Source organism: Dipteris shenzhenensis, chromosome 7, assembly GCF_047967505.1.
Source record: "Dipteris shenzhenensis isolate YYH24624 ecotype China chromosome 7, Dip_SZ_1.0, whole genome shotgun sequence".
NCBI lineage: Eukaryota > Viridiplantae > Streptophyta > Polypodiopsida > Gleicheniales > Dipteridaceae > Dipteris > Dipteris shenzhenensis.
Window position 1 is genome coordinate 33,149,962 of NC_141602.1, and position 12,425 is coordinate 33,162,386.

At 42.1% G+C, this 12,425-nt stretch overlaps 1 protein-coding gene across 3 annotated transcripts in view; it reads right to left on the minus strand.

Annotated features, from left to right (window-relative positions):
* The window catches only part of LOC147900245 (D-xylose-proton symporter-like 3, chloroplastic), a 93,500-nt gene that overhangs the window by 50,204 nt on the left and 30,871 nt on the right, over positions 1-12,425 (minus strand). For all 3 annotated transcript variants that reach the window (XR_015541299.1, XM_087376841.1, XM_087376842.1), the window contains exons 7-12: positions 9,947-10,048; positions 9,478-9,852; positions 9,292-9,339; positions 9,037-9,099; positions 681-761; positions 261-359 (exon numbers count right to left, since the gene is read on the minus strand). Coding sequence is in view for 2 of the 3 variants with exons in the window: in XM_087376841.1 (XP_087232967.1) it covers positions 261-359; positions 681-761; positions 9,037-9,099; positions 9,292-9,339; positions 9,478-9,852; positions 9,947-10,048 (768 nt within the window). In the remaining variant the exon portion in view is untranslated. The remainder of the gene's footprint in view (positions 1-260; positions 360-680; positions 762-9,036; positions 9,100-9,291; positions 9,340-9,477; positions 9,853-9,946; positions 10,049-12,425) is intronic.

Here is a 12,425-nt window from a genome sequence, read left to right on the forward strand (position 1 = left end):
ACAGCAAGGTATTGTGCATTCATTTTAATTGACCATGTTGACTTCTCACACTAGAGTATCTGCAAGGCTGGTAATGCAGTCACCAGGGAGAGGACAGCTAAATCAGGGTCTGATGGGATTGTTGGACAGTTGTTAAGGTCCATCCCAATATGTGATACAAGCTCTAGCTTCCTCATTTCGTTATGAGAGATGTTTGTTGAAGCACACAGTTAGGAGTTTCAAAACGAGCTACCATACAACAACAAATTGGAGGTTCTCACCTGATAGCAACCGACGTAAAGAAAGAGAGCTATAACTGCAAGAGCAGGAACACCTTCAGCATATGCATAATAGATTGCCAGCATGAAGACTGAAATAGCCTGCATGGAAGAGTCGAAGGTCATTCAATGTTTTAGACTGAAACAGTCTGCATGGAAGAGTAAAAAGTTCATTCCACTTTGTACAATAGTACACAGTTCATTTGCATATACAGTTTGAAGTCTTTATAACATCATCACCTTGTCGTTTGGTTAAATCACTCAAAAAAAGAAACTTAATATGCAAAAGGCAGCTCAGCACAAGGACCAAGAAAGTATTTTAAATGTGATACAGAAATTCTCAGAAGGCAATCAGGTTGTGAATGAACATGCTAAACTAGAAATATAACCTTAACAGGACGAGAGATAGAGAGGAAGACTTACAAGGCCTATTGCACCTGTCAGTAAGATTGGGCGTCGACCAAACTTATCTACTTTCCACACTGCAAGTAGTGTCATAAAGACCTGCCAATGCACTACAATCTGACTATTAAAAAGATCAATCTTTAAACAATTCCCACTCAAGTATGTGAAGGTACCAGGCTGCTTCAAAGTACAAAACTAAACCCATACATCCCACATATAATTCTGTCTCTCTTTGATACCTTAACAAGACAGCAGTAAGACAACTTCAAGGACCGAAGGTAAAACGAATACCTCACATGTCGGTAATAGAACTGTATAAAGCAATGGACTGATCGGCAGCTTGGCCTAGCTTCATTCACTGATAACTCTTTTTCTGTTCCTTGAACAGTTGGCAGAGTATATCGCATTGGACTTGTGTCTTTTTGAGATCCCAGTTCCAGAAGGTGGCTTATTAACTCTTGCAGTGTGTCCTTGCATTTCCTGACCTTCACGTTAGAAGGAGAATAGTGTGGGGCATATCTTGACAAGTGAAAATTGTGGCACGTAAGAGCTGTCATTGGGAGACCAGACCTTGCCAAGTGGTTCTGGGTGGCCCGGTTGACTTCTCGACAAGATCAAGATTCCACCATTCAGATTTCATTTTTCCCAAAGACAAACAGCAGGTTCAACAGGACCAACGTAGTACGAGCAGTAGTAGGAAGCATTGTTTGCTTCATGCCTACTCGACACCAAGTCCTACACAGGGTTCAGGCAGGCCTAGTGCTTGACATTCAAGAAGTATCATTTTACGGGAGGGGTCCTTCCTTCTCCAACTTCTGTCACCCGAGATTACGCAGTTGTTGGTTTTCTTCATCCCTAGGTACCCATGATTGAATGGTGTACAATCTGAACTCGACCCATTATGTAACCAGCTTCCCGATCACACTACAGTTCCAAGGTCAGTAAGAACCGTTCTCTCTTCTATTGGAGCATGCTTCTGCACAGTCCTAATGACAGCATACCAAAGATTTACTTGTTTATGCAGGACCCGAGTCCCTTTTTGAGGAGGTGATGTTAGAGACATTGAACAAAGCTGTGTTCTGCCAATGTGTGAAGGTATCAGGCTTACCAGGACACCGGGCAATGGGGCCATCTAACCAAGGCTCGTTCTCGATTCTTTGGATGCCCTTCTACGAGTAGGAGGAACAACAAGAGGCAGTCATTTCCCAAGGTGCAAAAAGCAATACCTTTTTGGCGATGGTTGGTTCAAGGTTGCCCTCCGCCAAAGCAAAGAAGTGATAGGACCCACCGTCCCTATAGGAGCAGACTGTAGCCTCACCCTGCACAAGTTCCCCTTAGGTCCGAGATAGACCGTTTACTGAGCAAAATTTTATGAGAAAATGTATTCTCCGAGCAAAGCTTGCTAAGTTTTTTGAGATATAACTAAGGTTTTAAAATGGCACTGCTAGGAGACAGATGCAAGATGACTGACCCCATGTACAAGATCTGGCAGTTGATCAGAAGACACGTCATTGCGCATGTTTGGAGACAAAGAAACAATCTGGCTTTCAACAGCCTCACCTAGGGAGACTAATGACTGCAGCCATTATAGAGGACACAAAAAAGGCAATGAAGTATTTTGGTGAAAAGATTAAAGCTTGTTCATCAAAAGGCCTTTATCGTGCTACACCAACAATGAGCATCATCTTGGTTTTCATCAGCAAATCACAGATTTTCAATGTCTACTTCTCCATTCCTTGAGGCTTCAAAGTTAAAACCCCTGCGCGGGCAGGCTACACCCCTAACTGCCCTAATGGTGGGGTCCAGAGGCTTACCCTCTTGTCTTAGAGATCATACTGATGATTTTGCAGCCTTTGAAAGGCAGCCATATATTACAAGGCCCCGTCCAAAAATTTGCTGAGAGAGGCCACGTATTGGTGGCGCTTGGGTCACATTTTCTTAAAGGGGAAGAGGTCATTTAAGTCACTAAGGGATCTGAGGGAAAGTGAGCCCAAGGGTTGGGTTGAGGTGCACTCGAATTGTCACACAAAAAGGCAAGGGGAGCAAGGGAGAGGGCTATGAAGGAGGCTCCAATAGGCTAGCCAAAAGAGTGAAGAAAACATAGAGGTGGGGTTAAGTCGACCTTGGACAGAGGATAGGTAGTCAAAGTGATGATAGAGTAATCTAGCCACAAGAGGGGAGGGAAGGGTGAGAGGAAGGAGCAAGATGAGTTGAGGTCTAAGGGCAAGGAGAGGTGATGGGATAGAAGGGGCAAGGAGATGTGATGGGATAGGAAGGGCAAGGAGAGGGAGCTAGTTCTACATCACTGAGTACACTATGAAAGGCCTTTTGGGGCCCAAAGCTATCTCATACACTTGAGCATCTGAAATCAGCGTATCTAAAAACTCCTCTCTGTCAAGAGTCTATCAAGAGAGGCCACACCTATGTGGGCTTCTCTATCTCCTTCTTGTATATCGGTACAACTATGGCTCACCCACAAGCCTGGTCTCTTCCTTCTTGTCTCCTTCAAGCTCACATCCTAGCATTCTTTGCTGCATAATGCCTTTCTTCCTTCATCCAAAAGCCTAAACCCACCTATTAAAGTCGTTCTGCAAGGGTTTGGACTGAGGATGTCCATTTCTCGAGCAAAATTCTTGAGCAAATTCATCTTTGAGCAATGAAGGTCATTTTTGTGGATGATAGCAGTTAACACATTGCTTAAAATTGAGCTCTATAGTTGAATGAAAAATGTTAAAAACAATGCTCCAAATGCTAGGACTATGCTTGAAATTATGTTTAACAATTGAATAGCCTTGTTACGTGATAATGCAAGCCATTTGCTATTGATGGTAGAGGTCAATACGTTGCTTATAGCATAGCTCCCACGAGTTTCAAAAATAGGGAAATGGAAACGGGCAGGAAACGGTGTTTCCTTGTTTTGGTCACCAAAAGAAACGGTGGAAACAGTGTTTCGGTTTTTAAGGTTAATAAAATATATTATATATATTATTAACACATATATCATACAACAAGGCCTGAGAGGACAACAAGGAGGAGAGGAGAGGGCAAGGGCTGAGGAGAGCAAGGAGAAGGGTTGAGGAGAGCAAGGAGGAGAGGAGAGGGCAAGGACTGAGGAGAGCAAGGAGGAGGGGTAGTGGGCTGAGGGGGGGGTTGTAAGATGATAGGAGAAGAGGAGAGGCTCAAGAGGAAGAGCAAAAACTGCCCTACCCACCAATGGGGATCTTACTTGGTGGTTGAGGTGGGAGTGTATGTGGTGTGTGTGTGTTGGTACTTTTGCTTCTATAGCTGGGCATTGGTGTCTACAAGCTCTTACATTGCTGCTCTATATGTACGTTTCCTTGGCTAGGCTCCAAAGGCACTACACAAAAACAAAACCAAAAAAACAACATAAAAAAACATGCCCTGCCCGAAATGCCATTTCTGGTTTCGAAAATGGCGAACCGTTTCGGGTGCCCAGTAACGCCGTTTCTCGAAACTATGGTGATGCTCGACAATGGTATGGCAAGAAACTCAAATATTTCAAATTTCATCTAATGATGGAAAAATGACGTTACATTTAAATACTTGAATGGTTTAATGCTTCACTTCAAAACGGCGTTTCGGGTGCCAGCGTTTCTGGGAACTATGGTTATGCTCGACAATGGTATGGCAAGAAACTCAAATATTTCAAATTTCATCTAATGATGGAAAAATGATGTTACATTCAAATACTAGAATGGTTTAATGCTTCACTTCAAATGTAAGGATTGTGCTTTTAGCAATTGAATGCTATTAGTATGATGTTCCAGCTTTGCAACCATTGTTGAAACCCAATGTTAGGACTTTGGTTTAATGCTTCACTTCAAATGTAAGGATTGTGCTTAGCAATTGAATGCTATTAGTATGATGTTTCAGCTTTGCAACCATTGTTGAAACCCTAGCACTATTTTGGGCTCTTAATGTTAGGACTTAAAAATGGTAGTAGAGCCCCCAATGAGTGCCCAAAAATGGTTGCAAACACCCAATGTTGGTGCCCTCACCCATTTTTTGTACCCAAAAATATATATATACATAAAATTTTGAGGTCCAAAAATAGTTGTAGACCCCCCAACACTAGCGTTGGAGGGTGTACAAACCATTTTGGAGCCTCCACCGCCATTTTTCCCTCCAAAAAATTTGGGCCGATTTTTTATTTTGGGGGGTCTAAAAATGGCGGTGGGGGGGCCAAAATGGCTATAGACCCCCCAATGCAATATGGTTGCAAACACCCAATGTCGGTGCCCACACCCCATTTTTTGTATATATATATATATATAAATTTTTGAGGTCAAAAAATAGTTGTAGACCCCCAACACCGACGTTGAAGGGTGTACAGACCATTTTTTAGCCTCTATCGCCATTTTTCCCTCCAAAAAATTTTGGCCGACTTTTTCTTTTCGGGGGTTTAGAAATGGTGGTGGGGGGCCCAAAATGGCTATAAACCCCCCAACACTGGCGTTTTGGGGGTCTACAACCATTTTGGGACACCCATGACCAAATATTTTTGAGGGCCAAAATAAAAAATTGGCCAATAAATTTTTGGACCAAAAATGGCGGTGGAGGCACCAAAAAATGGTTATAGAATGCTCTATTGTTGACATTGGGGGGTTTACAACTGTTGTTTTATACCCAAATATGGTTGTAGACCCCCCAACGCTAGGGCCTCTACTGCCATTTTTAGGCCCAAAAGAAAGGGTTGTAGACGCAGTCTCCACTCCCATTTTCAGCTCAAAACAAAAGTAATTTGACCCAAAATGTTTTGGACCAAAAATGGTGGTGGAGGCCCCTAGAGTGATGTTCAAGAAATAAATTGGATTGGATTCACAAGATCATATAGTTCCACCCTAGTAATAAAACACATAAGCTAGCATAACTCTTACATGGAAAGTCTATTTGAGAAACTATTTAGATTTGCTTGATCTTACATGGAAAGAGTATTTGACAAACTATCCAAGAGCGTATGTTTTCTAAGTGTAGTGCTTTCTCCCTAGAAGAGGCTCGGAGGTTTGGTCCTTGGCAATGGGACTGGGCGGCGGGATATGCATTCCAATTAATTTTTCCCTGTCAACATAGGGAGAGCTTATTGGAGGATGAGCAGTTTCGATGATTGTGAGACTAGGTGACCTAAGGATCTGGATCTTGAATCATAGACCCTAGCTTGCAAGCAACATAGGACCCTCAGCTTACCGGTTGCTTGCCACACGTAGACTTCTGGGTTTTCGAATTTGCTGTAGAAAGCTCGATTTGGCCACCTTTGCAAAGATCCCTCTTGTAGTGAGCGGCCCATGGAGCAGCTAATAATTTCCATCGAAGGAAGAGATCTTGGAAAGAGCCATAGTTTCACAAATTGTAGTGAAGCCTCAGATTCTTCTTTGGGCGGTTCCGACACAACGGGTTGTTAGAGAGGTTGGCCCCACGTACGATGGAGGAGCCATTGGTTTGTTGGTAGGTAGACAATGTCAAACCACTCTCCTTGTGTTCTCCAATTCGAGCAGCCCTGACAGACCTACTCTGCGGAGAGGAAGATTCCAGACCTCTACCAAGAGGAGGATGCAAGATAGGCCATCTTTCCTCTTTGGACCCTAAAGGCTTTCCCTCCTTTGAAGGGTCGCGCCAAGTGGACAGTGGAGGCCATCTAAAAGACAGCGTAGCATTATACGATTAGGCACTCGTCCCTCATCATGTTCTTTTGGAGTAAGAAGGAGCTCTTTGGCAGGACATCACCTCAATCGAGAGCCTGAGGGAGGAGCTACCAGACTTGCTAACCACTATGAGTGTGCTAAACTCGAGCTATAGACTATGGACAAAGTACTGATCCACCACTACCAGATGAGTCTAGGGTGACAAGATGACGAGGCCATTCTTCAAATCCATTGGCCTAGACCAGCAGAAAAGCATCTCCAGTGCTTACAAGATGAAACAGGTCATAACCATTAGTCCAAGATATCTCTTCCTACAATATGTTGTTCCAGTTTGAGCAGTTCACGCCTCAAGTAGTAGGGTGGCTCGAGAGGAAATGCAAACCCACATCCCTCGATTGGCACCCAGTCTAAAATGAGTCATTTAGAGGTCCCTTTTACAGATGATGAAATACTTGAGGTCGTGAAGGTTCTTGTTGCCTCGCTGCCTTGTCGGAGTGCCCATTGATCTGCCATGCATCAAACCAAAGTCTTGGAAGGCAATCATCAAGCCGGTTCCTCTTGTAATCCTGGGTCTAGTCTCAGGGGCTTGGCCCGTTGGACAGTACGGGGAGCCAGCCCAGGTCAGAAAAAGGACCCCTGCTTGCATTGGTGGAGTTAGATCTGGAAAGAGCAAGTGGCTGGAAATTAAATCTAACACCTACTGATGGAGGAAGCAGGTATGTTGAGCTGCAACTCTCGTCAACATATGGTTAGAGAGCAAGAAGTGGCTCCAAGAAGACCACCGGAAGGCATGAGCTTTCTACAAGGCTTGGCATGTAGGTATCTTCTATGGATGGATGAATCCACCAGCTGGCTTTGTTGGCACCTGCTCTTAGGGTTGCCATTAAGTTCTCTCGTAGAAAGTATGAGCTATTGCTCTTCTAGAGAATCTATTGGCAATGCTAGATGTTCTTCACCGACCTTCTCTTGATATGATTGAGTTGGTGGTGTGATTATTTCTTGTGTATTTGATGACTTCCACTCAATATCCAAGCCATTGGCATACCATACATGTTGGCTCAGTGGGAAACAACTGGCAATAGCAATTTGTCCACGCATCTTCACCTCAAAGTTTGTGTAGTCATAATAGTAGTCATGAGGGAATAATTGGTCATTTCAACTTGGATAGCTTTTCCTTGTTGAGTATTTGTCAACCTAATGGTGGTCATAGTTCTCTTGTAGAAAGTATGAGCTATTGCTCTTCTAGAGAATCTATTAGCAATGCTAGATGTTCTTCATCAACCTTCTCTTGATATGACTAAGTTGGTGATGTGATTATCTCTTGTGTATTTGATGACTTCCACTCAATATCCAAGCCATTGGCATATCATACATGTTGGCTCAGTGGGAAACAACTAGCAATAGCAATTTGTCCATGCATGCAGAGTGTTTGATTACTACATGCAAGACAGTTAGGCCTCATGCACTAGTACAGTTAGGCCTCATGCACTCTAGTCTCAATGTAGTAAATCCCATCACCTTATCATCAACCCTTGCATTTTGTACCAATGTCTAGAATCATAGTTTAAAGCAACCAACTAAGTGTTGGATAAGGAGGTTGGGGTAAGGATGGGGGAGAGAATTGAAGCAACTAGTGCCAAATGGATATGAGCAAAGACATGAAAAGAACAGGATTCACTTTCATAGGAAAATTTATGGATTTGTGGCTTCGAAGGTGATACTCCTTTGTTGCTGTACTTAGCTATCTACACATTGAATCAACGATGTAATTTGTACCCTTGTGAGCACTTATGAAGTAGCTTGGGGCAGGTCTATCATCATGATTTTATACATATTTCTAGATGCCTTTATCCTAGTCCTCAATCCTTCGAAAGTTTCAAGCTCTGATTGAACTTTTCCAAAATGATCCTATGTTTATGAAATCAAAACCATGATTTGCTTTGGAGAGGTGGGTAGACAGGAAATACAAAAATATTCCGTTTCACTTTTTGGGAGCTCATCTGCCTTGACTGACAACTGTTCTGGTCAGCTATCACGATCTTTCTTCTGATGGAGGCTCAAGTTCAGGCGGACTTCTTGATTGTATTGATGGTCCTGTTGAATAGCAGCCTATGATCATGAACTACTGTCATGAAGGTAAGCATATGCTCTCACTTGGTGGACTTTTGTAAAATGATAGTGTTGACAACAAGACCGACTGATTAGGCTCATAATTAAGGCTGAACCTTCAGGACAAGTCAAAATCAGCAATGACTATGGCCACAAAGTGGCAATGTGACATGATGATCACTGAGTGTCCAGCTTGGTCACAAAATAACACTGAAGGTGCGAAAAAAAACCCCTTCCAGCCCATTCTCATGATATCCTAATGGCATGTGCAGTTTTTGAACTATGTGAGCAAGGTTGCATACTGCCTAAAAGGTACATGGCTTGTACCCACAAATTAATTTCCGGATGCTTGTGCTTGTAATTTTTAATAATAATATTATCTCCTCACATGAACAGCATAGAACAGAATTACAAACGGACAACATCTGAAGTTCTTCTCAACCTTTTCCTCCTTTATTCTTGATCTCTTTCATGAAAGGGTGAAATTTAATAATGGACATCTTTGTACTGTTTTATAGCTATGACGTGCATGACTGTGTCTTGTAAACACGGGCAGCAAAGTATAGGAACAAAAAAAATTTGAGCTGGGTATACTTGAAACTGACCTTGAAAGCAGTAAGGATAACAGAAACTAAAGTTGCATTAGATGCAGCTGAAAATCCTGCACTCTGAGAAAATTCAGCGAAGTATTAGACTTGCAGATGAGAATGCAAACTTGGACTTGTTTCAATGAATGCTACGTTCAACAGTACAAAAGATCAGGCCTGTGGTTCGTATGTCGTGAGTATGCAAATGTACAAAACTACCATGCCAATGGACTTTCTATGTGTAGCATCTTCTGAAAATCAAGCAACGCATACCTCAAAGACTGTAGCTGCATAATAAAGCACACTTGGTTGACCTGTAAACTGGAAAAAAAGGGAAGCATTCCATGCTAATATCAGCAAGTGATTCAATCTTGAAGATAATGTTTTTTATTTCAAACTTGAGAGCCTTGAGGCTCTTTGTGTGCGCAAGAATGGTCACAGTCAATGAGCCTTGCACACCTGTTGGAAGAAAACAAGTCCAACACCAATCATGAGAGCTTTCAAGCTTTTGCCTTGGAAAATCTCGAGTAAAGTTGCTTTATCTTTTTCTGCATACATTGATTGCAAAGATTGGAGTGTCTCTTCCACTTCTGCCTCAATCAAAACTTCATCTGTTTGACTTCCTCTCAGTCGACGGACAGCATTGGCAGCATATTGCTGTGATTGTTGAGGGCTACCTCTGCCTTCACATGAACACAACAGGAGCCAGCGTGGTGATGAGGGAAGCCACCACATCCCGATGCTCATTATTAAAGCAAGCGGGGCTCCAATAATATACATAATCCGCCAACCACCGACAGCATCAACTTCTATGTACCCTACAATATATCCAAGCTGGAAATATGGATCACAGATATGAAATCAGTGACTGCAGTGGTATCCATATTTTCCTCATGTTAGATAGATGGACGAAAGAGTTTGAACTCACCAGCATTCCACACACAATCATGACTTCCTTCAATGAAATCATAGTCCCACGTATCTGTGAAGGGCAGGTCTCTGCAATATATACTGGGGCACCATGCATAGCCTGCCATCCAGATCATCAACTCTTAGATTTCCAGTATTTTGTAAACCAGCCAAGCAGAAAAGTAAGAAAGAGAAAAAGCCTAGGCAAGAACTTGTTCAAATAGTTTCTTTCTTTGGAGTAGCAGTTAGCATCTGGCTGTACAAAATATGGCGCTGCAAGAATTGGTGTACGCACCTGTTCATAATTCATTGTCATCTTTGAATCTTTATTATTGTGTGTTCCATTATTACAATCAAGGTACCCGAGTAATAAATGATAAATCCTTAATGACACTCTCCAATCCATGGCTGAGGACAATAATGGGCTTTCACTTTCTGACAAGAGGAACATCATGTGATTGTGTGGAACACATCTTGTTTTTACTGAAGCTTGTGATAACCCAAATAGCTTATCAATTTCAGGATGATCAGAATGATGAAAAAACAATATGGATAGTTTGACAGAGATATTACAGTGATGTACATGAAGGATGTTTTTTAAATCTTCCTTCTATAAATCGTTTAAATGAAGACCATGCTGGATGGGCACAACTGTTTATTACTGCAACTTGGAATCTTTTTGGCCTTTATAAGGCCAGGGAATGTTGTCCTGAAGGTTGTATTTTTTGTACCAGTTAGGCGAGCAGAGTGGAGCCTTGTGTGTGCACGATGAAAATATGGAAGAATGTGAATTATAATATGAAAACAATATGGATGGTTGGACAGAGGTATTTTACACAGAGGAACAATGGTTCAATTATACCTTCCATAAATCATTTGAATGAAGACCATGCTGGATTGATACAATTGTTGTAAAATATGACCATATTACTGCAACTTAAAGATCTTTTTGGCCTTTATAACACTAGGGAATGTTTTCCTGAAGGTTGTATTTGTTGTACCAGCCCGGCGAGCAAAGTGGAGCCTTGTGTGTGCACAATAACAATATGGAAGAATGCAATATAAGATGAAAAGTATATTGCAGAGTCTGATGAAACTCAGTGGGCCACACGAAAGTGTAGAAAGAAGGAATCATTGATAGCTGGGGCAAAGCCCATCAATGGGCTGTTCAAAAATCTAGAAAGGAGGATCATCGATATAGCTTAGGGCAATTCCTATAGTGTCCCAATATTGGGCTATTGAGAGGTCAACGTGTTATCTAACTAGCATAGATATGAACATGGTATGAACCTACATGTATAAGTGCTGTCTAACCAGTGGACAGACTGATTAGTCAACCAACCTTATCTTGACAACCCATATTTCATCATGATTGACAGTAACACACTCAGCCATGATAAACGAAACCAAGTTTCCCTCTTTTGTCTCAAACAAGTAACATCAGTCAAGGCTTGCATATAAATGACTTCTATGAAGTATGAGAATGACCTTATCATTTGTGGATAAAAGTAGTAGGATCTTGAAGCAGTGATGTCCATTGTTCTAAAAAATAGAACCCAAAATTACTTATTACAGATTTGATATACCCCCCCCTCAAATGTAAAATAACAAAGCGATTAGTATAGTCCCCTCCTCCCCCGACAATGCAAAAGAGGGGTGCTGGAAGTTTTGGCAAGAACTGTAACCCGCCACAGCTCTCTCTCCATTCCCCTCAAATCTCCCAGCCTCGAGCGCTGTCTGTCTCTCCCAGCTTCGCATGTTGTCTGCCCCTCCCAGCCTCATACACTATTTGCCCCTCTCAGCCATATACATATACATGTACACATTCAAATTTCACATGCACGTACATATACATATACTGTCCGTCTCTCCCAGCTTCACATGTTGTCTGCCCCTCCCAGCCTCATGCACTATTTGTCCCTCTCAGCCATATACATATACATATACATGTACACATTCACATTTCACATGCATGTACATATACATATACACATACATACATACATGGGGAATTTTATGCAAGATAGCCTAAGGAATGCTTTTGTTATTTGGCCCTCATGAAATAGCATGTGGCCTCCATATGGCAACACAAGTAAAAGATCTATCTACAAATTGCAAGCCTTGTTCACCTCTATGGTCTTACTTCTCCCGTGGTTAACTGATGTTTTATGTTCCTTTTCCTTGCCACAATTTTAACATTTGGCACATGGTGATTCATCCTTCTTTTCTACAGTTTGTAACGAAGCTCACCTTCTTGATCCAAATATAGGTATTTGAATGTCCTTGTAGACATGTACATATACTTATACATACATACATGCATGCATATATACATATGTACATACACACAAGGCGGCCTAAAGGAATTTTTCGTTGTTTGGCCCTCATGAAGCAGCACGTGGGCCCCATATGGCAACCCGAAAAAAAGATCTATCTACAAATTCCAAGCCTTGTTCACCTCTATGGTCTCCCTTCCCCCGTGGCTAATTGATGTTTTA